Source organism: Cheilinus undulatus, linkage group 1 (assembly GCF_018320785.1).
Source record: "Cheilinus undulatus linkage group 1, ASM1832078v1, whole genome shotgun sequence".
NCBI lineage: Eukaryota > Metazoa > Chordata > Actinopteri > Labriformes > Labridae > Cheilinus > Cheilinus undulatus.
In genome coordinates this window covers 1,197,697-1,225,667 of record NC_054865.1, presented here as the reverse complement: position 1 = coordinate 1,225,667, position 27,971 = coordinate 1,197,697, and the positions used below count along the sequence as shown (strand labels likewise).

The window sequence follows — 27,971 nt, the reverse complement described above, 5'->3', positions numbered from 1 at the left end:
AATCTTTCACTGCTAATCTCAGTGACCGTGTTTGTGTGATCACACTAATCTGATAACAGGGAATGATCAGGTAACGCTCTTCTGATCAGTTGGTTTATATGCACTTCAATGATCAATAACCTGAGGATGACCTACAGACCGAGGTGTCTGAGTAGCAGAGGGACCTCATTTTTTTTCTTGAAACCATTGAATTCTTGTCTCAATGTTTCTTTTACAACAAAAACACAGATCAACACGATCAGGCCGTGTAAAAACACACTCACATACATCAGGGGTCATCAGCTACATTTGGACAAGGGCCAGACTTTTCCTGTACGGGAACTTTGGGGCCCGGTCTCTTTAAAAAAAATTGAATGGTCTCATTAACATATTTTTGCTTTCATAGTTTAATTTTCTTTCAAATGTATGCCATTGTTAGGCTCTAACAGTGAGATCAGGCCTATATGGGATATTTTAGCTGAATATTCGTAAAGCTAAAAGTTGAAAAGAAGTCCCAGGACAGTTGAGCAGCTAGAATCTTATATCAGAAAAGAATGGGACAACATTCATGTCCCTAAACTCCATCAGCTGGTCTCCTCACCTCTCAGACGTTTACATACTGCAGTTAAAGCAGAGAGGATGCTATACACTGGTAAACATGGCCCTGTCCCTACTTTTTTGAGATGTGTTGCTGCCATCAAATTTAAAATGAGCTAATATTTTCATGAAATAGTAAATGTCTCTGTTTCAACAACTGATATGTTGTGTATGTTCTACTGTGAGTAAAATGCGGGTTTATGAGATTGACAATCATTGACATCTGTTTTATTCAGTGTCCCAGCTTTTTTGGAACCGTGGTTTCTACACATTTGGTGACGTCATTAATAAAACATTCATAAAATATCCTGAGATCTCATTCATAACCCTCAGAGACACGGTTTACCAACAATCTGGCCCGTTTCACCCAAATTCTCTTTACTCCACACTCACAGGCGACGTACGTCAGTGCTACGTCAGAGGTCGAAGTTGAAAGCTGACGTAGGAGGACTCGTGCTTAGACGGTTCGCGGGAAACGTCCCAAAACAAATCCGTTCTTGGTGGGCACGCGGAACCTCTGCCGGAGCGTTGATTAACCCATCAGCCTGTCTAATAGAGCTGACCAGCAGGTATTTTTATTAGCAGCTGATATTTTAACTGAAGCTAACAGCGGGTTACCCCACTGATAGCATCACGAGCTAATAAACGCTAGCTACGTTAGTTAGCTCAGGCTAACACAGTACAGCCAGCAGGAGCCACTCAGTTAGCATAGGCTAGCTCCTCGGCTGTGAGCCTTTATCCGCTGAAGACGCTTCAGAGAGCGGGGAAACATGGCAGAGAGGCCCGAAGACCTGAACCTCCCCAACGCGGTCATCACCAGGATCATTAAGGAGGCGGTGAGTGGACCGAAATGTCGCGATATTAACGTCGATACATAACCAACTAAATGTAAATACTTAACAAAATCATAGATCTAGACACTGTACTCTCTGTGGTTTCATATTTCCCCTCAGCATCTGGTCTGTGATAAAGAAAAGATGGTTTTTAAAGCCACATTATTTTTAAAAATCCCATCAGTCATTAAAGTAAGGCTTTATTTGTTTAACCACGCCTGTACCAAGGCTATCATAGTTTACTAAAACTAACTAAATAACTAAAACTAAAATTCAAAAATCTATTTAGTTGACGGACACTAAATAAAAACTAAGCTTTACCAAAAACACGAAAACTAACTAAAACTGTATAGTGGGCTTACAAAACTAACTAAAATAGAATATAAATGGAGACAAAATCTCCTTAGTTTTAGTCTTTGACACATCCATACTGACTGGCAGCTACACCAGAGTCTGGGGAGTTTAAAATGGCCTGATCTGATTGGTTCACACAGTGGTAGTAGTAGTCTGGAGTTGTATTCAAACACCATCATTAAATAAATTAATGATAAGTGAAGAGCAGCCTGTTTAAATATGTTTTTAAAAATGTATGATTCTCACTCATATCTATCTGTGAAAAACTAACACTAAAACAAACTAAACTAAACTAAAATGAAGCATTTTTGCAAAATAGAAATTAAACTAAACTAACAAACCAGCAGTAAAAACTAATTGAAACTAAACTGGAATTGAACACAGAAAGTGAAAACGAAATAAAAACGGAAACTAATGAAAAATCCCAAACTGTACATATGAGGACATCACATTTAAGCCTCCCTACAACATAGCCATGATTTTAGCTTTTTGAATCTTTTAGAAAATTTGTGCAGAAAGTTCACTGAAGTTTAAGTCATTTGCCTAAGATGTAGGAAGCTTTTAGGGATGGGTTTATTTATTTTGAAGTTTTTATAGACATTTGTTTTGAAATGTTTTAGGTATTTTCATGGCTATTTTGGAAAGTTATTTGTAATTTCTTTTTGGCTTTGATTTGGGAGGGGTGTGGGAACTTAGCTGTAACTTCTAAAAAGGATGACCGGACATCGCTCTTGTCTTTTTCTTTACTTTACTTCTGAACAATGAAGCATTACAGCAGCACTGCATGGCGTATTTTTCTTGTTGTTCCTCATTCATTTCTGTTACATTCTCAGAGATATTTACGTCACCTTTCGACACTGCTTTACGGCAGATAGAACTGTAGTTTCAAAAGATTAACAGATGCGTACCGCCACCTAGTGGTCAGTAGAAGTAACTGTCCAATAGTTGAAACAGATTAACTTAAATGCTTTTAACTGAGAAAACCCATTTTAGCCTTTTAACTAAAAGTAAACAACATAAATCACTGTATCAATGAATTAAAGATACAACAAGGGGTCTTTTAAATTTTGAAGAACTTTAATGAAAATTTCAAGAAATCTGTTTAGGTGAATTTTCTTTAATTTTGTGGGATGTATTTGTACATTTTTGGGAATTTTATAAGACATTTCAGGGGAATGAGATTTTGGCAGATTTCCTTAAAGGGGCTCTATGTAAGATTTTTGCTGTAAAACTTCCCACTTTTGAGTCTATAACGGTGCACTTTATCCAGATGTGAAGAATGAGGCTCTTTATGTCTTCCTTGTTTGCCTGTATAAGCCTGTGGAGTCGTTTCTCTGTGAAGAACTCGGGCCAAATTTTCTGCGAAATCTCAACGGAAGTGACGTCGGGTACTACGTAATGCGTGCACCCCGTTGCTCTGTTTATACCTGACAATGGCGTGTTGAATGGAGAAGGCTGCTTCCACGAGTAAACGACCGGCTAGCTCAGCCCAAACACCCACACAAACTCCTCGAAAACATAAAAAACCAAGACAGTTTTATCTGCTGAAGCCCGTCAAGCTAAAAGAGAGTATAACCAACGCAGGGGGAAATGGAGGATAAATGTCGATGGATCATCTGAGAAATAGAGGGAGCTACGCTTGGCGCTCGGGATAAATACCGATCCAGAGATGGCCGTCTTTCTGTGGGAAAGGTAAAGCATCACTCTGGACCATGAAATACAATGTAGTGTTTTATGTTGTATAAACCATATGCTACATCACGTTAGCTTGCTCACAAAGATGCTATCCAAACAACGAGAATGTCACGTTGCTCATTTAGTGTTTTCCAGATAATATTTCATCTTTTTCTTGCTTCCTGGCACTGGACTCAACTTACTGAGTTTATGTTTGGATACGTAGTTTGTAAAATACCTTCAACACATAATGTCAGCTGTCTGATATCCGCGGTCGAGGCTCCATTATCAGAGCTAAGCAACGTTAGCCCTGCTGCTTCTGCTCTAAAACACGTCCCATTCAATACACATCACACATTACACACATATAAAGACAATTAAACTGGTCAGTGCTGCACTAAGTCGCTAAGTTGTTCATTCATAGAAATGGGCGCGAAAATATCGACCTTTTTTAATAGCCTTTGTGCCGTGTCCGTTTTAGAGGTTCAAATATGCTTTATTCATTTTCATTCTTAGTTGGTGGAACTTTTAAGTGTTTCTTCACTTACCTCCTCTGTATACACGATGCCGGTAAATCACCTTGGTCTGCGTGTGTATCAGCTGATAAACCGGAGGCTCGTTCATGAGCAAGGAGCGCGCCGTCGTGGACGAGCAACACAATATTGTTGTAGTTTGCCTAATGGCCGGCGGTGTCGCTACACTGATATTTTTCTAAATCTTGCATAGAGCCCCTTTAACGCTTTTTGGGAATTTAGAATTTCTAGTAGTTGAGGACATTTTTATTTGGATATTTGAGGCTTTATGATGAGATTTACTGAAACATTGGGACACCTTTTTATTGGATACAAGGGCTGTCAAAGCTCACGCGTTAATATCACACTAACTCAAATTACTTTTAACACCGCTATTTTTTTTGTCGTACGATTAATGCATGTGCATTCTGTTTGACCCTTGACCCATGCCGTAGTTTGCCAGACCAGGAAGTGGCGCCGTCGTGATGCGGTACAAGCGAGCTGAAATGGATAAAGGACAGAGACTTTTGAATGACAGGTTCAGCTTTCAGATCATGTCAGATAAGACTGAAGTTATTTTCTCCTACTGTTGACATGAACGGAGTTACAGGAAGTTCGTAGAGTCTTATATAGCCCGCACCACTCACCAGCCATGCACACCGCTAATGCAGAGAGCCGCCCCCCTCGCCATGCTGGATTTGTTTACTATGGAGACACTCAGACAACTCTGCAGGGATGGACTCGCTATCTGGCATACCGAGCATTTCCTGGTGTGCCGACGCTCTTTTGGGCCAGTATGATTTATTCATTTATTCAGGCTATTATATCTGCCATGAACCGGCACCACAGCTGCGCTATTGACTGCTGACTGGTCCGATCACGTCTCCTAAAGGTCCGCTCTCATCTCCATGCAGCTCCTGCTTGAAAGTGAAAGTATTCGGAAAAAACGAAACTTACTAAAATGATCGACTGGAACTGTGAATAAACGCCAAATTTAAATAACAGTCAATCAAGATGCTGCAAAACTGTCAAAGACTCTGCAGTCCCTGTAGGAGATTGTCTGATGCTGGTGAATGTACAGCTGCATCATGAGGAGGAGGAGGAGACAGAGCAGCAGAGGCTGGTGTGTGACAGGAGAGCAGAGGTTAGTGAATGAGCTCTGTAGAGTATCAGAATAGAAGCTGAAAGCATTATTAGACTGTGGCTCTCCTTTGTTTAGGAAGAAAAAAATGGTTTTAGATTAAATCTGTAGCTCTTCTATGATCTGAAGAATGAAGAGATGGTTAAGTCCTCTTACTACACCTTCAAAGTTCTCAGTCATTTCTTACTGTCAGCATTTATTTTACATTTGGACTACATTTTTTAGTTTGAAAGTAAAAATCTGATAAATAATAGCAGACATTTTTAAGTAATGACTTGCTTTTTGTCTTGAGCAGGGCAGATGTGTCCACCTTACTCACATCAGAACAGTGAAACACCATTAGATGTGTCTGTGCCTTACTGCTGAGCTCTCAGCAGAGACTTGACTTCTTTATGTCCATGTGTGATGATGAGATCTGTTGTTCTGTGTTCAGCTGCTGAGAACAGAGGAGGTAACTTCTAGAAGTCTAAAGTTTGACTCTACATTGTGGTATTATTCAGTAATGTTACATTAAGGTCAGTATCTCCATCTGTTGGTCTTGAGTTTACCATGTTATGCTCTCAGCAGATTTTTGCAGCGTTCAGTATCTTTGAGCTCAGACTAGAGAATTTTCTGGACTTTATCTGTTGTTGTTTTGGGTTGTTGACATGAACAAACATAAAGAAAGCATTTTTGTCCACTTGTGTTGATAAGAGTATTTAAATCTTGAAAAATAGTACTGTAAGGTACATTTAGAACAGACAAAAAGTCCGATTAATTTGCGATTAATCGTGAATTAACTATGGAATTTGTTAGATTAATCGCGATTAAAAATTTTAATCTATTGACAGCCCTATTGGATACTTTAAGAATTTTCACAGAAATGTTAGGTAATTTCTATGAAATTTTAAAAAATTTGGGCAGATTTTGTAAAGTAAATTTTCCAGTAGATTCAGCCCCTTTAGTGTGAATGTTGTTGATGCTTGCCCTAACCCACAGGTGTCAAACTCAAGGCCCGGGGGCCAAATCCGGCCCGTGGAACAGTTAAATCCGGCCTTAGGATGATCTGATATTTCTGTTCTAACTGTCCATCAGTCTGTGGTCTGCAGATTTCCTCAAGTATAAAAATGTGAACTAACCTTGATGATTTAAGATATCCTTGTTAAGTCATACAATCTGAAAAAGTAAGGAGTTAAAATATTTAGATAAGAAGTCAGGAATGTGGGAAAAGAAATTAATTTGTGTTCTAATTTCACATTTTCAATTTTGCATCTCACAATTCAGACTCAAACTTAGGATTTTGACTTTTTATTTTGTACTTTATGCATTTCAACTCATAATTTTGACTTCTAATATAATATTTTGAGCTTTAAGATTCATGATTCAAAATTTTAAGTGGTGTTTTGACCTTTTTAACCAACTATTTTGTAATTTACCTCATATTTTCAACTCCAAACTCTGACTTCATAATCCCAAAGTTTGACCTGCTCAACTCACAATTTAAAATTTTGAATCATATTTTGACTTTTATTTCATGATTACAAAATTTATTTCATATTTTGACCTTTTAAACTCATGATTTTTACTTTCTTTCTAATATATTTGCCATTACAAACATTAGCTATTTTTCAATTTCAATTTCATGTTTTGACCTTTTTGAACGAATACATTTTTCTCAGATTGTGAGCCTTTAAAATTATCTTTTTAACTTTTTAAATGTCAAAATCATTTGTCATCAGTGCTAAGTTTTTTTTTCATGTTTTATCACCGGTGAAATGAGGTTGACAGTTTCTAGTTGTCAGGCTTCTAGATTTCCAAAATTAGATTGACTCGTACTAACTCAAACCACGATAAAACACTTCTGAATAGGTCAATGCAGAGGTCTCTTGATAAGAAAACCTTTGTGTGGGGCTATTTTATATAGATTTGAACAATGAAAACTTCTGCCTGGTTTTTATTTTTTTATTTTTTTAAACAAATCTTTAGAGAAATGTTCATTCATCTAATATAACAAACAACAAAGAAATCAGCTGAAAGCTGGCGCTGGTCAACATAATTCTCAAAAGCAGTTTTGCTCACATGGATTGTCAAAGCCAAGGTTTAATGTTAACTACATTTTAAATGTCATAACTGATCTGAGACTGCCAGATTCACGCTGCTAAGTGAGTCCACACGGAGTTGAAAATGTTCATACACAAGCTCAGACCTGGCGTGGAATTTGAGCATATCGTACTCATGCCAGTCTGTGGGTGGACATTTCTAGTGTACGAATGTTTGGTAAATGAAGGCCAGTGTGACTATTTTTCATGCTCCCATTGTCACTGTGGTTAAAAATGATATATAACCAACCTTAAAACTCACTAGGAGGTTTTAGGCCAACTGCTAAAGGATCTGACTGCAGTGGTTTAGATGTCTAAGTTCATCCTGGTCATCATCAGCATGGTGATTTCACAGCTACTCATTTTTTCCCATTCTCCCAAAAGATTTTTAGCAACATTTTTCTCTAAGAAAAATACAAATTTATCCTCAAAACGATCCTTCAAACTAAAGGAATCACCCTCAAACCAAAGGTCACTGTTTATTAAGACGATAAAACAGCCTTCATAACAACCTCATATTCAGGTCGTATTCTCAGATGCACTGATGAATGTTCTGCTTTATGAGCACATGAAAAATAACCATCATCCTGCCTGTGCTCAGTGATCAGACGCTTCCTCTCGGTGGAGTTGAGATTAACTCCTCCGCACCGTTTGTTTTCTTCTCAGCTCCCAGATGGGGTGAATGTGTCCAAAGAAGCCCGCCGAGCCATTTCACAAGCTGCCAGCGTGTTCGTGTTGTATGCCACGTCCTGGTAAGAAAAAATGTCTTTGTTACACTTGGTGTTTATTCACAAAACTCTGTTTACTCCAGATTAAATCATTATTTAACAGCTGAGACTCAGAAAGAACAGTCAGAATCTGAATCACCCCTTCCAGACATCTCACACCAAGTTAAACATTTGAATATAATCTGAGTCTGTATCAGTGGTGTCTGTATCAGTCCTAACAAAGATGGTTTCTGTCTTTACTACGGTCCTAACAACGACAGTTTCTGTCTTTACTACGGTCCTAACAAAGACGGTTTCTGTCTTTACTACGGTCCTAACAAAGACGGTCTCTGTCTTTACTACAGTCCTAACAAAGACGGTCTCTGTCTTTACTACGGTCCTAACAACGACAGTTTCTGTCTTTACTACGGTCCTAACAAAGACGGTTTCTGTCTTTACTACAGTCCTAACAAAGACGGTCTCTGTCTTTACTACGGTCCTAACAACGACAGTTTCTGTCTTTACTACGGTCCTAACAAAGACGGTCTCTGTCTTTACTACGGTCCTAACAACGACAGTTTCTGTCTTTACTACGGTCCTAACAAAGACGGTTTCTGTCTTTACTACGGTCCTAACAAAGACGGTCTCTGTCTTTACTACAGTCCTAACAAAGACGGTCTCTGTCTTTACTACGGTCCTAACAACGACAGTTTCTGTCTTTACTACGGTCCTAACAAAGACGGTCTCTGTCTTTACGACAGTCCTAACAAAGACGGTCTCTGTCTTTACTACGGTCCTAACAACGACAGTTTCTGTCTTTACTACAGTCCTAACAAAGACGGTCTCTGTCTTTACTACGGTCCTAACAACGACAGTTTCTGTCTTTACTACGGTCCTAACAAAGACGGTCTCTGTCTTTACTACAGTCCTAACAAAGACGGTTTCTGTCTTTACTACAGTCCTAACAACGACAGTTTCTGTCTTTACTACAGTCCTAACAACGACAGTTTCTGTCTTTACTACAGTCCTAACAACGACGGTTTCTGTCTTTACTACGGTCCTAACAAAGACGGTTTCTGTCTTTACTACGGTCCTAACAAAGATGGTTTCTGTCTTTACTACGGTCCTAACAAAGACGGTTTCTGTCTTTACTACGGTCCTAACAAAGACGGTTTCTGTCTTTACTACGGTCCTAACAAAGACGGTTTCTGTCTTTACTACGGTCTTATCAACGACAGTTTCTGTCTTTACTACGGTCCTAACAAAGACGGTTTCTGTCTTTACTACGGTCCTAACAACGACAGTTTCTGTCTTTACTACGGTCTTATCAACGACAGTTTCTGTCTTTACTACGGTCCTAACAAAGACGGTTTCTGTCTTTACTACGGTCCTAACAAAGACTGTTTCTGTCTTTACTACGGTCCTATCAACGACAGTTTCTGTCTTTACTACGGTCCTATCAACGACAGTTTCTGTCTTTACTACGGTCCTATCAAAGACAGTTTCTGTCTTTACTACGGTCCTATCAAAGACAGTTTCTGTCTTTACTACGGTCCTATCAACGACAGTTTCTGTCTTTACTACGGTCCTATCAACGACAGTTTCTGTCTTTACTACGGTCCTATCAACGACAGTTTCTGTCTTTACTACGGTCCTATCAAAGACAATTTCTGTCTTTACTACAGTCCTTTTATTGACAGTTTCTGTCTTTACTACAGTCCTTTTATTGACAGTTTCTGTCTTTACTACAGTCCTTTTATTGACAGTTTCTGTCTTTACTACAGTCCTTTTATTGACAGTTTCTGTCTTTACTACAGTCCTTTTATTGACAGTTTCTATCTTTACTACAGTCCTAACAAAGATATTTTTTGTCTTTACTACAGTCCTACCAACGATGGTTTCTGTCTTTACAGTGCAAACAACTTTGCCATGAAGGCCAAGAGGAAAACTTTGAATGCCGGGGATGTCCTGGCAGCAATGGAGGAGATGGAGTTTGAACGTTTCCTGGAGCCGCTCAGAGAAGCTCTGGAGGGTGGGTATATCACACTAACTTTGAGGTTTAAAGGAAATGTGTCATTTATTCTTAATACATGTTAACTTGAACATCTCATCACAAGCTAATTTTTCTTTGTAGCCAAGTCAACATGCAGGATTGTTTTTTTGTTTTTTTTTTTTAAACACATGCTTCCTCTTTATTTCACTAAACATTTAGTCCTGGCCCTCTTCGCCTCCTTTCATTTGGACATGAGGTAGAGGCCGAAACTAGAGGGAGAGAGTTTAGGATGACATGCAGGAGCAGAGCTACAGGTCAGAGTTGAACCTGGGCCACCTGCATCAAGGATAACAGGCTCTTTAACTGAGGTGCACAGACAAGAACATGGGGCTGCCGTAGCACATTTCAGCCATCGTTTTTTAAATCATTCATGTTCTCAAAAACCTCTTAATTCACATGAAAACATCTGAATGCTGTTACGTGCCGTAAAGATCTCAAGTGCTTCTGTAGTGTTGTTTCAAGCAGCGTTGACCTCTCTGGTCCACTCAGGTATCCCTGTTCGTTCTGTCATGTCTCTAGGTACAGTTCATGTTCATGACGTCTGTCATATGCATTCATCAGTCATCCCTACTGCTAAGCTAGAGGTGGGGGAATAAATGATGCTGAAATGCATCATGATGTGGAGGAGGAAGATTCTGAATCGGTTTATAAATGTCCAATAATTGATAATTTAAATATTTACTACTGTGGATAGCAGGAACCAATAGGTGGAACTCTGACACCTAGCTCATAACAGCAAGAATTAGATTTCCAGCTGTTTATCTGTGAAAAAGGACTTTTTAATGTTTTTAATTTCAGAGATGTTAGAAGGAAAGGATGCTGCTACCTTTGGTTCAGTGCAATTGTAAATTTCCAGTTTATACACATCTTCCATTAGAGGATTGTGGAAATCTAAATTATCTCTTTTTTTCTAAACACAAATTTAATGTTTTTTTTGTTTGACATAGTGTGAACAACAGAAATGTAAAAGAAACCAAATGCATCAAGAATCGAAGCGTAGCCCTATGAATCGTATTGGAATCGAACCGTGAGGTACCTGAAGATTCCCTCCTCTGTCAGCCATGTGTCCGTTTCCTGCTGTTAGTGTTACTCTACTGTTGTCTTTGTCCGTCGTCGTATTTCACTGGGAAACTGAGGTGTTCCTGAACAGGAGACCTTAATGACAGCAGTGGATATTTCAGCTTTTTTGTTTGTGTGGTTGCCATAGTAGCGTTGCGCACACTTCCACTATCTGGTCCGTGTGGGAACTCAGATTTATAGCACATTGGTTCCACGTGTATTCAGCCAGCAGACGTGTGCACTGAACACAACTCTGGTTCTGAATTGGTTCCGGACTGTACCTCTGCACCCTACTCAACATACACCATAGAACCTGGAGTACAAGTGGCCCCGGTTTAAGAGCCACAGTCTGTTTTTGAAATCACCTAAAGAGGACAAAGGTTCAACTGTCCTCCTTCATGGCAGTTTAAATTTCGTTCAGCAAAGTCCACAATGTGCAGTTTCTTTGCAGCTCTGCCACTTTTTAAATACCATGTGGTGTCTTGGCCAGTCTGCAGAAATTCACCAGTCTTTTCGGCTGTGGGTTGGGCCCCATGGTACCTGAAGGGCTGAAACCCACAGAACACAGTGCTCATCGGTCCTAGATTATGGGTGAGGATTTTGGTCCTGCTTTGGTCATTGTGTACATGTTCCCCTCTTCATCTACTGGGCCTAATTTTAGTTTGGGATCTGTACTTTTGGAAGGCTCTAAGGAAGGGTAGTAGACGGATGAGATGGACTCACAGCCCTCCTCCTCCCATGTCCTGGCACTCCTCAATCCTCATGTCATTGAGTGATGGTGATAGGTGCTCATCCTGGATCTTCTTTGCAGTCATCCAGCTGTCTGTGGGCCTGTAGACAGGAACATGGGGCCCCCAGGGGCCCCAAACACATCATTCTTAACATCGGTATGTTTAATACGCTGCTCTAATAATAAATGATGCTGATCTTTTCTTCAACAGTTTATAAGAAAGGCCAGAAAGGAAAGAAGGAAGTGTCTGAGCAGAAGCGGAGAGATAAAGAGAAGAAGAACGACTCTGAGAACGACAAGAGCCGAGAGGAGGAAGAGGAGGAGGAGGAGGAGGAGCGTATGGAGGAGGAACCTGAGGCCGAGAACGAGGCGGCGGAGGAGGACGAGGAGGTTGAGAACTGATGGACCATCACAACATGTCGAATCTCCAGCCAAGCGTGATGTGTTCAGGTGCTGCTGGGTCATCAGAGAGCCGTCATGAATCAGTGTGTGATCAATGATGAGCTCATCAGATATGAAGGGATTTTTATTGTGGCGGTGCTGCGGCAGTCTTCCTGCAAACGAAAGCACAAAGTCAGACATCATCAGCTCTTCCTTTTTTTTTGTCTTTTCTATTTTTGTTTTCATACAGACGGGATGTGTGACCGTTAACCAGCGCTAGTTAGTGTTCATGTTGGAATAAAAAGATTTATGTTCAGTTAGCTTTTCTTTCAGTCCGCCACATGAGGGAGTGAGAACACAGCAACATCAGCATCTGCTTCCTGATAGGACGGTCATCATGGCAGAATATTTAGCTTAAGTCTGACTGTCAGAGCCAGATGATGAATGCCTGATACCACAGAAACACCTGCTGTCGTATAATCAGTGTCTGAACATGCTGGAAAGCTCTGATACAGTGACTAAACTGTGCTAAAACATCGGCAACAGCTTTGAATGGGGGCGGTTTTTATGTTTCTGTGCAGTTTGGTCAGTGTGCAGCAGTTTCTCCAGCATTTTTATGAGGGATTCCTTCTCTCCTACATGTCAGTCACATAATGTAGATTTAGTTTCAGATCATTAAAATATTAAACCAGGCACACAAAAGCCTGTAATGTGATGAGAGTTTAACCTAGTAAAATAAAAGACGTCACACAAGCAGTCACATGGGGCTGGCCAGATATCTACTGAGTAAACCAGAGGCCAAAAGAGCGTAGGTACTTTTCATAAATGAATCCCATCTATGTGCTTTGGTTCTCTAGAACACCTTCGCCCACAGTCACCTACGGTGAAACTGAAACTCCACTAGCTGCCCACTGCTCCCACCCCATCTCTAAAGTGAGAAACAGACGGCGTTCAGGAGCCTTCAGGGTTAATTCCCCATGTTAAACTGATTCATCAGTACTTATCAAAATAGAATAACAAAGGTTTTATTGTTTTAAAAAAACACCAGAACTTTAAATAGAAGATATGAACGTGTACTAAACTAAATAGAAAATGCTTTCTGAACATGAGATGCGAAACTTCAGAAGCCAAACAGGAAAAATCAGAGCCTGGAATCTGGAGCGTGTTGATGGAAGGTTGCGTGTTTCTCTCCTTCATGTCTCATCTCCTCTCTGGTCTTCGTTCCAGCGTTAGGACCCCGTTTGTGTTTTTATTTCAGAGACTTTGTGCTCGGACATGTAGGCAGATCTGTGAGCCGGTTTAATGATGGAGTCTCTGAGAATGATTTAAGATGTGTGGATTAGAAGAATTTTGGACTCGCTTTAGTGAAAGCAGCTGTACCGGTGTACGTCAGCCTTTTTCATTTTTGAACATTTCTACTTTTGTAGGGTCGTTTTTGATGTTTGAGATTTTCAATAAATATTTTGTATGAAAAGTTGAAGAGCTGTGATTTATTACTGGGTTTGAACACACCAGCTGATGGTTAGCGCTGTGTCTGCCTAACATGACTGAACATCTGACAACAAAATACCTGGGACACCTTTATACATCCAGCAGTCAGGAGATTTAACCCAGTGGTTCACAACGTTGGAGACACTGAGAGGGGGTCTCCAGATGCCCCAAAAATACTAAAAAGAGCTGAACGGCCGTGAAAGGGTTAAAAGTTAAACTATCTGACATGTCAAGTTTTCAACATTAAAGATGAACGATTGTTAATAAAAGGAAAGTAAGTCATAACTATGCAGTGATATGTGATAACCTTCAATTTCACACGTATGACTCCGTATTTTATTTTTGTTCACATGCATGAGAAATAGTATTGTCCCCTTTCCTGGTTTCTTTTTATTATATTTGTCAAACTTAAATATTTCAGACCATCAAACTAATGTTAATAGACAAAGATGTCTGAGTAAAAACTGAAGTCTGTTTTTAAATGATTTTATTTGTTTAGGGTAATAACAGTGAACCATTACTGACATAATTCTGACTTCTTTACAATGGCTTTCATACTTTTTCTTTTCAGTGGCATGAGTGGGCTTTAATAATGCCCTTACATTTCTGCATTTAAATCAGTGTTTCCCAGCCATTTGCCCCCCCACACACATATTCTTAAGAAAAGTGGAGCCCCCCCAGCACCCAAGAGAGAAGAAAAAGTGAGACTGCCATCAAAAATCAGCACAGATTTGAATAGTTTCACTGATAAAACTCTAAAAAAGGCCCATGCATGCTCTTCTTACCAAAAGACCTTTGTAGAAACAACGTGATAAAATCTTTATTATGGCTTTAATCAATGTTTGCGTTCTAATTTTTGCAGCCTCAGGACTAGTGACGGCCAGCTGAGGCTTTCTGGAAGCATTGAAGTTTTCAATTGAATTGGTTCATTAGGACGAAGCTTCATTTGCTCTACTACACCATCTAGTGGACAATAATTGTATAACAGGCAGAGTGATTATAACAGCACCAGGGCTTTGGATTGAATAAAAGAATGCAGTGTGATGCCTTTACATCAATTATTAACTTATTAATATGCTGTCTGTCTTTATGATACAATGGCAGGTCAAAAAGGGAAGTGGAGACAAAAAGGGTTGTGACTAGGGGTTGCATGACTTGAGAATGTTTAAAGTCAACTTTCATGTGATAAAAGTTGACTCGACTTTGACTAGTCATTGATGAAATTATCAGTTATTCTTGGAGAAGGGTATAGTTTAAAATAACCAACAATTTATTTATTTTAAAAATCATAATCCATATTCTCCTAAGAACAGGCAGCTTACAAACATTTTTGGTACGAGTGCAAACAACAAAAGGCTGATATGTAACATACCAGAATAAAGTAGGTCCAGAGACTGAATCTTGAGGAAAGCCTTTAAAGGGATACTTCAACATTTTGGCAAATTCGTCCATTGCCATAATCCCAATAGTCTTAGTAATAGGTTTGTTACCTTCAGTTGTCGGTGCAAGCTACTTTTAGATCGGCGCTGCCGAGTTCGGACCTGCTGTGCCAACTCAATGTAAGCAGACGGTATTCTGGCTGTCCTTCATCAAACTCGTCAAATACACAAGCCAACAACTCCAAAACGCTCTCTAAACAAGTTGTGACCTCCACGTTTTTGCAACTTTGATCATTTTTTGCCACCTGTAACTTATTTTTTGTCACTTCTCACCCATTTTTGCCACCTTTAACTTATTTGCACCTCTCACCACTTAGATTGTGGCTCTCTCAGAGGTGTTTCTCAACAGTTTGGCTTTTTGGTTGATCAGGGTTGAGTAACACTGACCTAGAAGGTTTGCTGAATCCTCTATAGAGGTAGAACCTGTACCCATGGGTCTTCAGCATATCCAGGGCTGAGTCATGGTGGCAGGAGCTTTCACAAGTCAGCTCAGGTGTCCCAGGTTTTCTGACCTTGATGTCATTCAGCCAGAATTTACATGCACACAGTCCTGATAGTTCTCCTGGCAGACACAGCAGAGCTTTAAGGAAGCATCGATAGCTGCAGACTGACACCAGAGCTGGTGGGTTCAAGAAAATCTCATTTACAGGTGCAGCTGAATCAGAATATCATCGGTTATTCCATTCAACAAGTTAAAACTCATTATTTAGAGACATAACAAACAGACTGATATTCCAAGTCTTTGTCTTAATTCTGATGATTATGGCTTACAGATAATGAAAACCAAAATTCAGTGTCTCAGAAAATGAGAATATTGTGAAACAGTTCAATAATGGAGACTCATGGTGTCACACCCTAATCAGCTAATGAACTCCAAAGAGCTGCAAAGGTTTCCTGAGCCTTTAAATGGTCTCTCAGTCTGGGTCAGTAGCTACACAATCATGGGGAAGACTGCAGACTTGACAGATGTCCAGAAGACAGTCACTGATGCCCTCCACAAGGAGGGTAAGGTCAAAGGTCAATGCTGAAAAAGCTGCTTGTTCACAGAGTGCTGTATCTAAGCATATTCAGAGAAAGTTGAGTGGAAGGAAAAGTGTGGTAGGAAAAGGTGGACCAGCATCAGGGAGAACTGCAGCCTTGAGAGGATTGTCAAGCAAAATCCATTCAAGAATTTGGGGGAGCTTCACAAGGAGTGGACTGAGGCTGGAGTCAGCACATCAAGAGCCACTACACACAGACCAGTCCTAGACATGGACTACAAATGTCACATTCCTCGTGTCAAGCCACTCCTGAACTAGAGGCAATGCCAGAAGAGTCTTACCTGGGCTGTGGAGAAAAAGAACTGGACTGTTGTGGTCTCAGTGGTTCAAAGTCCTCTTCTCAAATGAAAAGAGATCAAGGTCCCAGAGTCTGGAGGAATATAGGAGAGGGCCAGAATCCAGGAGTGAAGTTTCCACAGTCAGTGAAGATTTGGGCTGCCATGGCATCTGCTGATGTTGGTCCACTGTGTTTTATCAGGTCAAAGGTCAACGCAGCCATCTACCAGGATGTTTTAGAGACCTTCATGCTTCCTTCTGCTGACAAGCTTTATGGAGATGCTGATTTCATTTTCCAGCAGGACTTGGCACCTGCCCACACTGCCAAAGGTACCAAAAGCTGGTCTAAGGACCCTGGTACTCCTGTAAACTGGCCTGACCTGAACCACATAGAGCAGGGGTGTCAAACATACTGCTCCAGTGAGACGTCCAGAGGACCGGACGATTTAGGCCAGGAGTGTCCAAGTCAATCATAGATTCTGAATTTAGGCCTAACAAGGTCAACATTTAACCAAAAACTGTCAACCTCATTTTCACCATTAGTTAAATATGAAAAATCTGTATAAAGTAAACTGATAATAAATCATTCTGAGGAGAAAAAGTCAAACCTATTAGTTCAAAACATGAAATAATGTTTTTAACAGGCAAATATTTGAGAAAAAAAGTCAAAATTACAAGTTTAAAATGTAAAAATATGACCTAGAATTTTAAATTGTGAATCCTGAGTTAAAATATAATATGAAAAAGTCAAAACATGAAAAAAGTCAAAACCATAATTCAGTCAGAATTGTGAGATGCAAAATTGAAAATATGAAATGACATTAATTTTTCTTTTCCCACCTTCCTGACTTTTTATCTGATTATTTTGACTCTTAAATTTTCAGATTTTATAATAACAAGGATATTTTAATCGTCAAGATAAAGTTTGCAGGTTTATACTGGAGGAAATCTGCAGGCCTCAGAGTGATGGGCCACTTATAATAGAAATATCTTATGACCTTGTAGGTGGACACAACTGTACCACGGCCAGATCTGGCCCCCGGGCCTTGAGTTTGACACCACTGCCATAGAGGATCTCTGGGTCACTGAAGACGAAGATGAGACACCAGACCGCGTCCTCCACACCTCTACAGCTCTGTGTCGAACTGCAAAGGATCGAAGTGTTCAACTGAAATCTGACTGCTTGTTGAACACCACTTCGGTCCTTGGCTGTTTGCACACAGAGCTGTAGAGGTGTAGAGGATGCGGGGTCACATTATTGCACAGTTCGTTCAGGCATCTTGAAGGGCAGACGACATGTCGGACTCTTATTAACCCCTTAAAGTCTAAAACCCAAACAACAGCCAGAAAAATCTAATTTTTTTGGAACTGAAATATTCATTTAACTTTCTACTGAGATTTTTTAAAATCCAAATTTACATAAAATTTAACATAAATATATTTTTAGTGTCTCATTTCATTCATTAGGTGTTTTTGGTAACTGATAATACACTTGAGGGCATTTTTATCATTTATCAAATTGTATTCAGGAGTTTTTCTGAGTAATTTATTGAGCATATTGATGAGATAGAGGTATCATAAAAGTATGTATCAAATATGATACAGGCGTTGAGGGGTTAATAGACTTTTCCTCAGCATCCAACACCATCCAACCCTTTCTGCTGGCTGATAGGCTCCTCCTTAAACTACCTGATTGGCTGGATCGAACAGGTCACAGTGTGAGGGTTAGGGTTTTTTTTCCGGTCGCACCTCCTCTTTATTTTGGACACTAATGATTGCTGTAGCAGCTTCAGTAACGGACACATCCTCAAGTTTGCTGATGATCAGGGGCCTCATTTATAAAACTGTGCGTAGGAAAGATCACTACAGGTGGCGTACGCCGGAAACACAGGAAATACGTGCACACAAAAACTTTCAGATTTATAACAGAGTGCGCACGCACGTCCTACGCCTGTTTCCATTTATAAATCACAATCAACTCTAAAGTTGTCGCACGTGAGGGAACGCTTTGCCCCGCCCATATGGTGCCTATAAAAGGTCAGGTGAACGCCCTTGATGAATATTCAATGATATCAGTTTCACGATGAACCAAGATGGAAAACGAGCGAAAAAAAGAAATTCAACTCAATGTGAGGTCGCGATATTAATAGGAGAGGTGGACACACGCAGTCTTATTTGGTGGCCACAGTTTGGGCATCACTAATGCAAGAAAGGCAACAGAGTGGAAGCATGTGGCTGATGTTGTAAATAAAGTTCCTCAGAGGGTCAGACTGTGGCTGAAGTAAAAAAGAAATGGTCCGACATAAAAGTGGAGGCGAAAAGGCGCATCGCTCTCATAGAAAGAGTGTCTGTGTGACAGGAGGGGGAAAGGGCACACCGGAGCTCACCCCCACAGACGACAAGCTGGTGGGGATCACTGGGGAATCCCTCCTGAGCGGAGTGGTGACGGAGGTGGAGGGGGACACGGATGCACCAAATGCGCCAGAAGCGATCACGTCATTTTAATTACGATTATCATAAATGTAAAACTTTACTTGTGTGGCACATTTTGGGAGCACGGTTACTGTCCGCCTTACTGTTTATGTGAATGGATGTCATAATAACATGTAGGGTTTGTTTCACAATGACAGAACATGATCGATTCAATAAAAGCTGTGTGTGGGCGCGCGTGCGTGAGTTCGCGCACTCCCTCGGACATCAATGTAAAATTTTCTTCCTTTTTTCAAATATATCCTTCATATATGTTATGTGTTGTGAAATGTGTAATATTCCATTATTTCACAAAAATGTATCAATTTCACATCAGTCTTTAATTCCATCCTTCTACTGTTGAGGTCAGTTTCCCGTTTATCCAGGTTTTGTGCGTACAGCAGGGTCAGAGCTGCCGTGGAGGTGCCACATTTTCCCGTCAAGTTTGTTTTTTCTAAATCCCAAATGTTGCTTACAAGTGACGTACGCTTTCTTTTGTGCGTACGCAGCGTTTCTAAATGAGGCCCCTGGTTATTGTGAGTGTTCTCCAGGGGGGTGAGCAGGACCACGGGCCTGCTGTAGATGACTTTGTGTGATGAGTCTTTTCTTGAGTTGACAACTAAAGACTTAATTAGTGATTTCAGGGAGTGTTTTCTCCACCAGCTGTAGTCAAAGGTGGAGAGCTACAAATATCTGGGTGTGGTTCTTGATAAACTATTTTGACCCCCATGTTGATGTTTCCTCCGAACAAAGATTGTTCTTTTTGAGGAAAATGAGAACCTTCCATGGGGGGGGGGTAGCAGCTAGGGGTTTAGGGGCCCTGGGTAGCATATTACACTGGGCCCACCTTAACCAGCTAGCCAAGCAACAAACATGTCATTTTCACAAATATCTTTACATTTTAATGTAGTTTTTTAGGATAATTTCCCAATTTATGAGCAATACCATTTGGACATTTTTAAGAGAGCAAATGTTATGATGACGCCTTCTGAAAAAATGACCGCTTTGCGGTAAAGGAGTCATAATTTAGCTAATGACACTTAATGGCAACATCAATGAAGCCCTAGTCATGTTAATGACAGGCGTCATGACAGCATAATGTCAGTCTTATGAACAAAAAAATTCAAGCGTTACCAAAATACTTATTTTGGCATTAATCTGATTTTCTGATACTGACCTTTGGGTTTTCATGAGCTGTAGCAATGATCAAAGTTAAACACTTGAAATTTATCAGTCTGTGAGCAATGAATCCGTTAAACCTTTTTAAATTGAATTGCTGAAATAAATCAACTCTGATTTTCTCCTTGACGCTCAGCTGCACACCTAAATCACAGAAAATGTCATAAAACAGGCTTACAACCTTGTCAAAAATATGAAAATGGCTACAAAATCTTCACCCTGATCTTAAATATAAGCATTTTTAAATGCTGGAATAATTTATTTAAATACTTGGACTCTGCAGACACCCCGAGTGTTGAAACCGCCACATTTCACAGCAGCGTTGAAAGCTAAAATGCGAAGCATTTATTCCAACTATGAAGTGATGTTTGAGCCAATTAGCCCAGATACTTGGTTCTGACTTTAAACGTTTGATTTCTCACCAAGAGGAGAATTTTATTTCTGCAGCCTCTTCCTTCATCAGGTCACTTCACACCTTTACTCCGCTGCAGCTCTAATGAGTCAGTGACGCCTGAACGCAGCTCAGCCTTCAATCAAACATCACACCAGTGAATACTCTCCTTCCTACTCAACGTTTTTACATGGAGATTAAAAACAGACCGAGACAGGAGGCTCAGTTTTGTCCTGTTTTATTGTCGGCTCCGTTACTCAGACGGACACTCCACTTTGCCACTGTTGATATCGTCAATGACGTCATGAGGAGGACGACCGTCGACGGTGCAGCCGACAGACTGAGCGGTTCCCAGGATCTCTTTGATGGTTCCTGAATGAAATAAGAGGAACAGAGAACATCAGAAAACCTTTAAAGGAAGGCTGAGTGATCTGCATCAGACAGATTTGTGTTTGCTCAGTCATTCCAGATTTAAATCTGTAGAAACAAAACAGTCGTCTGATATGACTGCAGTAAAAATTAAACCACACGGAAATATGTTTGAACCCCCACCAAAAATCTTAAACAGCTCACTGAAGACTGACTTCTTCACTTTCTAAACTGTCCAAAAACATTTCCAACATTTGTGTGAACAAGTTGTCAAAACGTTCCATCCTCTAACACAGCGGTACTCAACCAAAGAGCCAAATTGTGGAAAAATATTTTTCAAGAGCCACAATTCAAGAGGTGAAAATGGGTTAAAGTGGCATTAAGGTAAGTTAAAGTGGCAAAAATGGTCAGAAAGTGGCAAAAAAAGGGAGAAAAACTGGCAAAAATGGATGGAAAAATGAGTTACAGGAGGCAAAAATGGTCAAAAAGTGGTAAAAACAGCAGAAAATTAGTGAAAAGTGACTAAAATGGGCAGAGTGCAGCAAAAGTGACAAAAATTAGAAAAAAGTGGCATTAAATGTCAAAAGGCAGCTTAAATGGGTGAGAAAAGGCAAAGAACTCCAAAAAAGGGAACAAACTGCAAATAGCAAAAAGCAGGATAAAAGGCAAAAAAAGGGTTCAAAGTGGCAAAAAAAAGGAAAAAGGGGAACAAAAATGCAAATAAGGGCAATGGAAATACACAGACAAAAAATAAAGGTTGACAGAGCCAGCAGCACACAAGTGGGAAACAAACTGATTAAAGAAGCTTTCAATGGCTAATTTCTGAGGTCAAAGTTGAACTTTTTTAAGGTTTTCTGGGCGAAAAATATTTCAAATGAAAACAAAAGAGCCACACAAGGCTCAGGAGCCAGGCGTTGAGTATCATGGCTGTAACACTTGATCAATTCTATGTTTTAAAGACAGAAAACGACAGAAAGGTTGATATTTAATCCCATTTTGAAGCTAGAACAGAAAAGGCTAAATTACAGAGATGTGCTGGCAACATTTGGAAAAGTGAGGGAATGAGTAGTGAGGGCTGGTTTAGCAAATTTTCTAAAAATGGGATCTATTTAAGGCAAGTTTGAAGAAATCAGTTTAAAGAAACGTCTACATGGAACAGGCCTGAACCTGGATTTAAACGCTGTTAGGATGACATGAGAGCAAACTTCCAGACAGCGAGTTAAAAGCTGTTTAAAGTCTCAAAGTTAACTCTGCCTTCTGGTTTGTTCCAGACTTTTCGGCACAGAGTGGCCCATTGACGTGGACAGCCCTGTTTCCTAAAGCCGGGTCTCTCTGAGCCTCCACTGGATCATACCTGGTCACGGGGACAGACCGGCATAGTGGCGGGAGGCTGAGGAAACTACTGACTGACATCTACAGAAGGCGTTTAATCATCATCAGAGCTGAAGAATCAAAAACTGAACCTGCTGTTGAGTATATCAGAAAAACGGAATATTACCAAAAATTTACTTCACAGCATGTTAGCCTTCTGTTAGCCAACATGCAGGCCAGGCTAGAGCCATGCTACAGTGACATTTCTACATAAAGTGAGGACAACTGAGTAGGCCTCCATGGTTGTAGAGTACCAACTCATACACACTGGAACCATACTGAGCATGTGCATAGTTTCAGGTAAGCTACATGTCACCTGTTCCTACAGAGACCCGTCCTGAAACCACAACCAGACAAAATGTGCAGAGTTATCATTTCTGGCTTAAATCGTCCTGTAAATGCAGAAAAACGGCTCAAAAACATCAGCGACATTTCAGTGCCAAAGGTTGATGTTTGTGGAAGTGCATCAGAGCCGTTCTCACATTTCTGTCCTCTCCTTCACACCCATGATACCATCTAGCTTCTCATCTTTCTGGATCAGATTCTTTTTACAGCCGTTAATCTGTCGATGATCTTACCGGAGAGTTCCCTGGCGATGGAGCGAGGCCTCATGACGCGAGCAATGTTCACAATCTCGTCAAAGGACACACTGCCGCTGTGCTTAACTGGAAACCAATCAGATAAAAGGGGAGATGCAGTGACTCCAGTTTATTTAAGCAGCCAGGGTGTTTTCAATGTCAGCCGTGTTACGGCGGTTAGCGGTCACTCACTGTTCTTGACCTTCTTGCGGTCGCGAGGAGGCTCCTTCAGAGCTTTGATGATCAGCGCAGATGCAGAAGGAACGACCTCGATCTGAAAGCACAGACAGACGCCAGATCAGCTCCACGCTGCTGCAGAGATGGGGCCGCGGCGTTTAAACGGCGACGCCACTGTACTCACCGCTGCCTGCCTGTTCTGGATGGTCAGCTTCACCGTGATCCTAAGACCCTTCCAGTCCCCTGTGGCCTTGGCGATGTCATCACCGACCTTTTTAGGAGACTGTAGAGGAAAACAGGCCGTGGTCAGAAATATGGGCTTTAAGAGAATTTAAAATACTAAGTCAGAAATAGATCAGATCATTTATTCAGTCAACAGCTCCAACAGTGTAGAGAGAACCGCACCAAAATTTGTCAGCAGTTTTTAAATCATTAAACTTCCTTCTTTGCTACTGTGGCACCATACAGGCATCCATACTGACTGATTTGTACTAGAATCAAATGTCAGGGTCCTTTTGTACCAGACTTTTCGGCACAGAGTGGCCCATTGGCGTGGACAGCCCTGTTTCCTAAAGCCGGGTCTCTCTGAGCCTCCACTGGATTATACCTGGTCACGGGGACAGACCGGCATAGTGGCGGGAGGCTGATGTTGGTTTCATGACAAACACTCACCAGACCCAGAGGGCCGATTTTGGGGGCCAGGGCGGAGGTGGCTCCGACTTCTCCTCCTGTGCACCTCATGTACACTGAAAGACAAACGGAGACAGAGCCAGGGATTAGAGACAGACCGACGGGACGCCGCTATACCGCCCACCGACAGCTGATCATGAACGTGATCTATGGAGGACAGCCATCCTCCACACATCAACACCTTCAGCAGGAGCGGTTCACCCCAGGCACACAGCTCTACTCATATCTAAACATTTCTAATGAGGCGTTTATTTAACCTTTATTTAACCAGATTAAAAACCCATTGAGATCAAGATCTCTTTCACAATGGTGACCTGGCCAAAAGGTCAGCAGCACACATCATGAAAAACATACTGAATGGTGGCAATACACAATAAGTTAGAGTACACATTTGTGAGAGCAAGGTGTTACGAGGTGTGAGATACCGCTGCTCAGTTATGGTACAATCATCACAATAATCTTCACTGAGAGAGACCAGGATTAGTAGACATGATTGTACAGTCTCACATTTATCCCACTAACCTGGCCTGAACACTGGAAGATGGATTTGAGGAAACTATGAACAAACTATTGAACTTCAGAGGAAGTGTGATGTGGCCAGAATTATTGAGCTCTACATGCCTGGTATGTTTTCATGATAGTGGGCAGCTTCAAATCCCCACTGAAAAACAGCCTTACACTATCATCAGCCATCTTTGAACTTTGACCTGCTTGCCATGAGCAGAGAACCTGCAGTTTTAGACCATTTAGCAGCTTTAACGCCACTTCACCAGTCACTAGGTCAACCCCAGACACGGTCAACGCTCAGACAAGCCCTTAAACCAATCAGTTAAAAACTGAAAAGAGTTTGCCTTAAACAGAATCATTTACTCTAAAGCTTTGCAGACAGACTCCTAAACATCTATCTGAAGAATGACTCTTCAAGACAGAGCTGCTGATGAGGCAGTTTCTCTACAGTTTGGGACAAATATCTGAACTATAGCTGTTAAAAAAACATTTCTATATGTTCAGAAACTTTGTCTACTAAAAAGAAATATCCAAGTAGAATAAATTCCAAGTATATCTGGGGATGCAGGTTTAAATTACTGTCGATTTAAATGGAATCTTTATGGCTAAATGTCCTCTCTGAATTAAAGCGGCAGGGTTTCTGTCATTCAGAAAAAAATACCACTGCTCTCTTACTTCTGAAGTCTCCACAATGTCAAAACTTGCAGGGTTATTCTGATAAATGTGAGTTTAGATATGGAACGTTTGAATGTGATCGTAATTCAACTTCAGATTTTCTGTACATTTCTTGCTGACATGATAAAAATGACAACATACCAGTTCTGATTTTTGTGATGACATGCAGTGTGATAAACACTGAAATATCACCTTTAGCCTTTCAAAATTTTGAAATAAAATAAATCACATTAACGTGGATCATTTCCTCCGGCTGCATGAAAACCAAACGTGTCGAGGTTGACCATTAATCAGGTTCTAATCCCAGTCACTAATTTTACTTCCCCAGTCAGAAGAGATCAGCATGATTAAACCATCAGTGTGCTACAGCAGGCTTTATCATCTGTAAATGTTTTAGAGTTCTGGTTGATATTTTGTTGCATAAGTATATTTTTCAGCAATTCTCTTTATATTTCATTTTTAAATACATTTTCTCATTTTCATTTCTCTTTTCAAAATAAGAGCTCAGATTTGATGACCATGTGGTATAAAGGTCAGAGCGTTTAAGAATTGCGGATATAAAATTATTGTGATGTTTGCCATATTAGCAGGGATGCATGAAACTATTGCGGAGATACCGGCATTAGCAGATATGAACATTTGATATTAAGGAAATCTAAATCCGCTGTTAAATTTGCGAAATAGTAAGTTAGTCAAAGAGCTATGACAGCTAAGGTAATTCTATTCATCAGCACTCCTTACACTTTAAATGTCATTTTCCAACATTTAAATTAGTATTAATATTAATAAAGGCTAAAACATTTTAAACTCAGCATATCAGAAAAACCTAATATACATCCCTGAAAGTATGTTAAATTTAGATAATCGTACCTTAAAAGCAGAAACTGCATGACGTTATGTGTTATATTCAGACCTTTGCATGCATTCATTTCTAAAGCTCATAATGTAAATTTATAATGTAGTGTAATTCACCAGCCTGATAAATCAGGTTACAGGATGCAGAGAAGTCTTTAAAGGCTCAGACCACACCTGCTACACCTGAGGACTGAACTAGAACAATGGCTCTACAGTTATGTTTGATTAAATCACTTCATATCAATATAAAGACTTAAACTGTCCCTGCTTTTAAAAAAGTCCACTGCAGAATGCAGAAAATTCACAGTGCAACTATTTGAAGACATTAAATATCTGCATAAGGAACAGCTGAATTATAATTTAACCCATTACAGTCATATTTAAGAACTGTCCCCTGTCCTTTACTACATGATACCGACCTTTATCAGACACATCTGAATACATTCTTCCATGGAAGATTTAGGTGTAACCCTACACATTAGTTGAAACCATTAGATTATAAACCTTAGAGGTAAACACATCTGAGCAAACACTGACAGCATTAAAGCGTTAATATAAGGTTATAATTAGGATAACTCAGCAGCAGATACCTCTACATAACAGGTAGATAATTAACGAACCTTTCCTTAAATTTATAAGTAACAGTACGTTACATGAAAGCAAGTTGAACTAATAGCTTTGATTCATTCAAACATAACAAACTAAGTTAGCCTGAGCTAACTCTTAGCTCACATTAGCCTGTGCTAACTCCGATCCATTCTACCGTAATGAGGATACATCTGCTAACGTTAGCATTAGCAGCTAGCACATGTCACCCACGTGGATAAACCTACAGTCTGCACTTTGACCTCATTAACTCCGTACAAACACTGAACAGATCAATAGAATTCAGCCTGATTAGAAGACTTAAACATGCAGATCAAAATTAAAAACAGATTTAACATTTTTCTCGATGTTTCCCGTCTTTACCGTTCAGCGCTCACAGGCCGGCAGCCCTCCGCCATGTTGGCTGCTAACAAACGTCACTGTTTATTTCTTTTAACCCCTTTCAGAGAAAACGTACCAACTTTAATCTCGTTGGGGTCGAATTTAGGAGGCATGGCGCTGCTGTGGAGGTTGAGCTCAGTTCAGCTGGGGTGGTGAGGGTGTCGGATGAACCCGAAGTCGGGACGACCGATTACTGTTGCACCTTCACCGCTAAGGGGAGAAAGAAAGGCCGAGCGGCGGCTGCGCAGGGATTTATAGCCCCGGAAATATCGCGAGAGGCTGGGAGACAGTTATAACGTTGACGGGGCATTCTTCCTCAAATTTACTGAGAAGCTTCATTCAGTCAGACCTTAATCCTGAAGGAACAGCCTTTCCTAAACTAAAGTACCTTTCGGACCAGTTTGAGACCTAGAATCTTTCCAGGTCCACTAGAATCATCCTAAAACCACAAAGTATCTACCTCCATGTGTTTATTTCACGTTTCCTGTCAGAGTACAGTTAACCAGCCACCTTCGGCCTGATTACCCAGGCCCACAGGGGGCCCTTGAGAAGCCCACAATGAAAAGTGTGATTTTATTTTCTTAGCATTTATACACGCGTTACTGTTGAAAAATACATTTGCAAGAGCCACAATCTAAGCAGTGAAAACTGTCAATTAAAGTAAGTCAAAGGTGGCTAAGTGGTCAGAAAGCTGCAAACACTGAGAGAAAAGCGGCGAAAAAGGGCAGAATATGGCAAAAATGGATGGAAAGTGACCAAAAAAATCAGTCAAAGGTGGCAGAAAATTGTCGAAAAGTGGCAAAAATCTGAAAAAAGTTGGGAAAATAGGAAAAAAGGGATTTAATTGCAAAAGGCAGCTTAAAGGGATACTTAAACATTTTGGCAAATTCGTCCATTGCCATAATCCCTATAGTCTCAGTAATAGGTTCGTTACCTTCAGTTGCAAGCTGTTTTTAGATCGGCGCTGCCCAGTTCAGACCTGCTGTGCCAACTCAATGTAAGCAGACGGTTTTCCGGTTTTCCCTCATCAAACTCATCAAATACACAATCCAACAACTCCAAAACGCTCTCGTGGACAAGTTGTGACCTGCACATTCACCACACTATGAAATAATCACGGAACATTATGAGACAGAGATGTTTTAAAGTTAAATGCAAAGTATCAAAATGGGTTAAAAATGGCAAAAAAGGAAAAAAAAGTGGAAAAATGGTGAAATTGGATTTTAAAAGAAGAAGTAGTAGAAGTAGCAACAATAACATAAAAATGGAAAAAAAAACAATTGCAAAAATAGGTTAAAGTGGAAAAAACTGACATAAATAGTGGTAAAAGGGAGTTCAAAAGAGGCTTAAATGGCTTTAAATTGGCAAAAATGTGTGGA

The 27,971-nt window shown here is 40.4% G+C and overlaps 2 protein-coding genes and 2 non-coding genes across 4 annotated transcripts; 1 reads left to right on the top strand and 3 right to left on the bottom strand.

The window, feature by feature from the left end:
* The first annotated feature begins 1,011 nt into the window (after nucleotides 1-1,011).
* pole3 (polymerase (DNA directed), epsilon 3 (p17 subunit)) lies at nucleotides 1,012-13,874 on the top strand. The gene is made up of 4 exons (XM_041797973.1): nucleotides 1,012-1,412; nucleotides 7,835-7,920; nucleotides 9,789-9,907; nucleotides 11,929-13,874. The coding sequence occupies exons 1-4, from the start codon at nucleotides 1,347-1,349 to the stop codon at nucleotides 12,117-12,119; spliced, it is 462 nt and encodes a 153-aa protein (XP_041653907.1). The 5' UTR covers nucleotides 1,012-1,346; the 3' UTR covers nucleotides 12,120-13,874.
* A 6,731-nt stretch (nucleotides 13,875-20,605) lies between these two features.
* Nucleotides 20,606-26,827, bottom strand: rpl12 (ribosomal protein L12). Its single transcript, XM_041793117.1, has 6 exons — nucleotides 26,669-26,827; nucleotides 23,551-23,624; nucleotides 23,063-23,161; nucleotides 22,894-22,975; nucleotides 22,702-22,788; nucleotides 20,606-20,755 (listed from the first exon to the last, which is right to left on the bottom strand). Exons 1-6 carry the CDS (start codon nucleotides 26,703-26,705, stop codon nucleotides 20,637-20,639), a joined length of 498 nt encoding a protein of 165 aa, XP_041649051.1. The 5' UTR covers nucleotides 26,706-26,827; the 3' UTR covers nucleotides 20,606-20,636.
* On the bottom strand, nucleotides 22,013-22,139 carry LOC121515006. The gene has a single exon (XR_005992344.1). It is a non-coding gene; the product is annotated as a small nucleolar RNA SNORA65 (small nucleolar RNA).
* Nucleotides 23,392-23,518, bottom strand: LOC121515012. The gene has a single exon (XR_005992345.1). It is a non-coding gene; the product is annotated as a small nucleolar RNA SNORA65 (small nucleolar RNA).
* Nucleotides 26,828-27,971: the final 1,144 nt, after the last annotated feature.

Excerpts from the sequence above, each read along its gene's own strand:
- pole3 (XM_041797973.1), top strand. The coding sequence starts at position 1,347 with ATGGCAGAGAGGCCCGAAGACCTGAACCTCCCCAACGCGGTCATCACC. Across the intron at positions 1,413-7,834 it reads CCAGGATCATTAAGGAGGCG|CTCCCAGATGGGGTGAATGT; the intron begins GTGAGTGGACCG and ends TTTTCTTCTCAG. Across the intron at positions 7,921-9,788 it reads GTGTTGTATGCCACGTCCTG|TGCAAACAACTTTGCCATGA; the intron begins GTAAGAAAAAAT and ends CTGTCTTTACAG.
- rpl12 (XM_041793117.1), bottom strand. The coding sequence starts at position 26,705 with ATGCCTCCTAAATTCGACCCCAACGAGATTAAAGTTG. Across the intron at positions 23,625-26,668 it reads CCCCAACGAGATTAAAGTTG|TGTACATGAGGTGCACAGGA; the intron begins GTACGTTTTCTC and ends TTTGTCTTTCAG. Across the intron at positions 20,756-22,701 it reads CATCGCCAGGGAACTCTCCG|GAACCATCAAAGAGATCCTG; the intron begins GTAAGATCATCG and ends TATTTCATTCAG.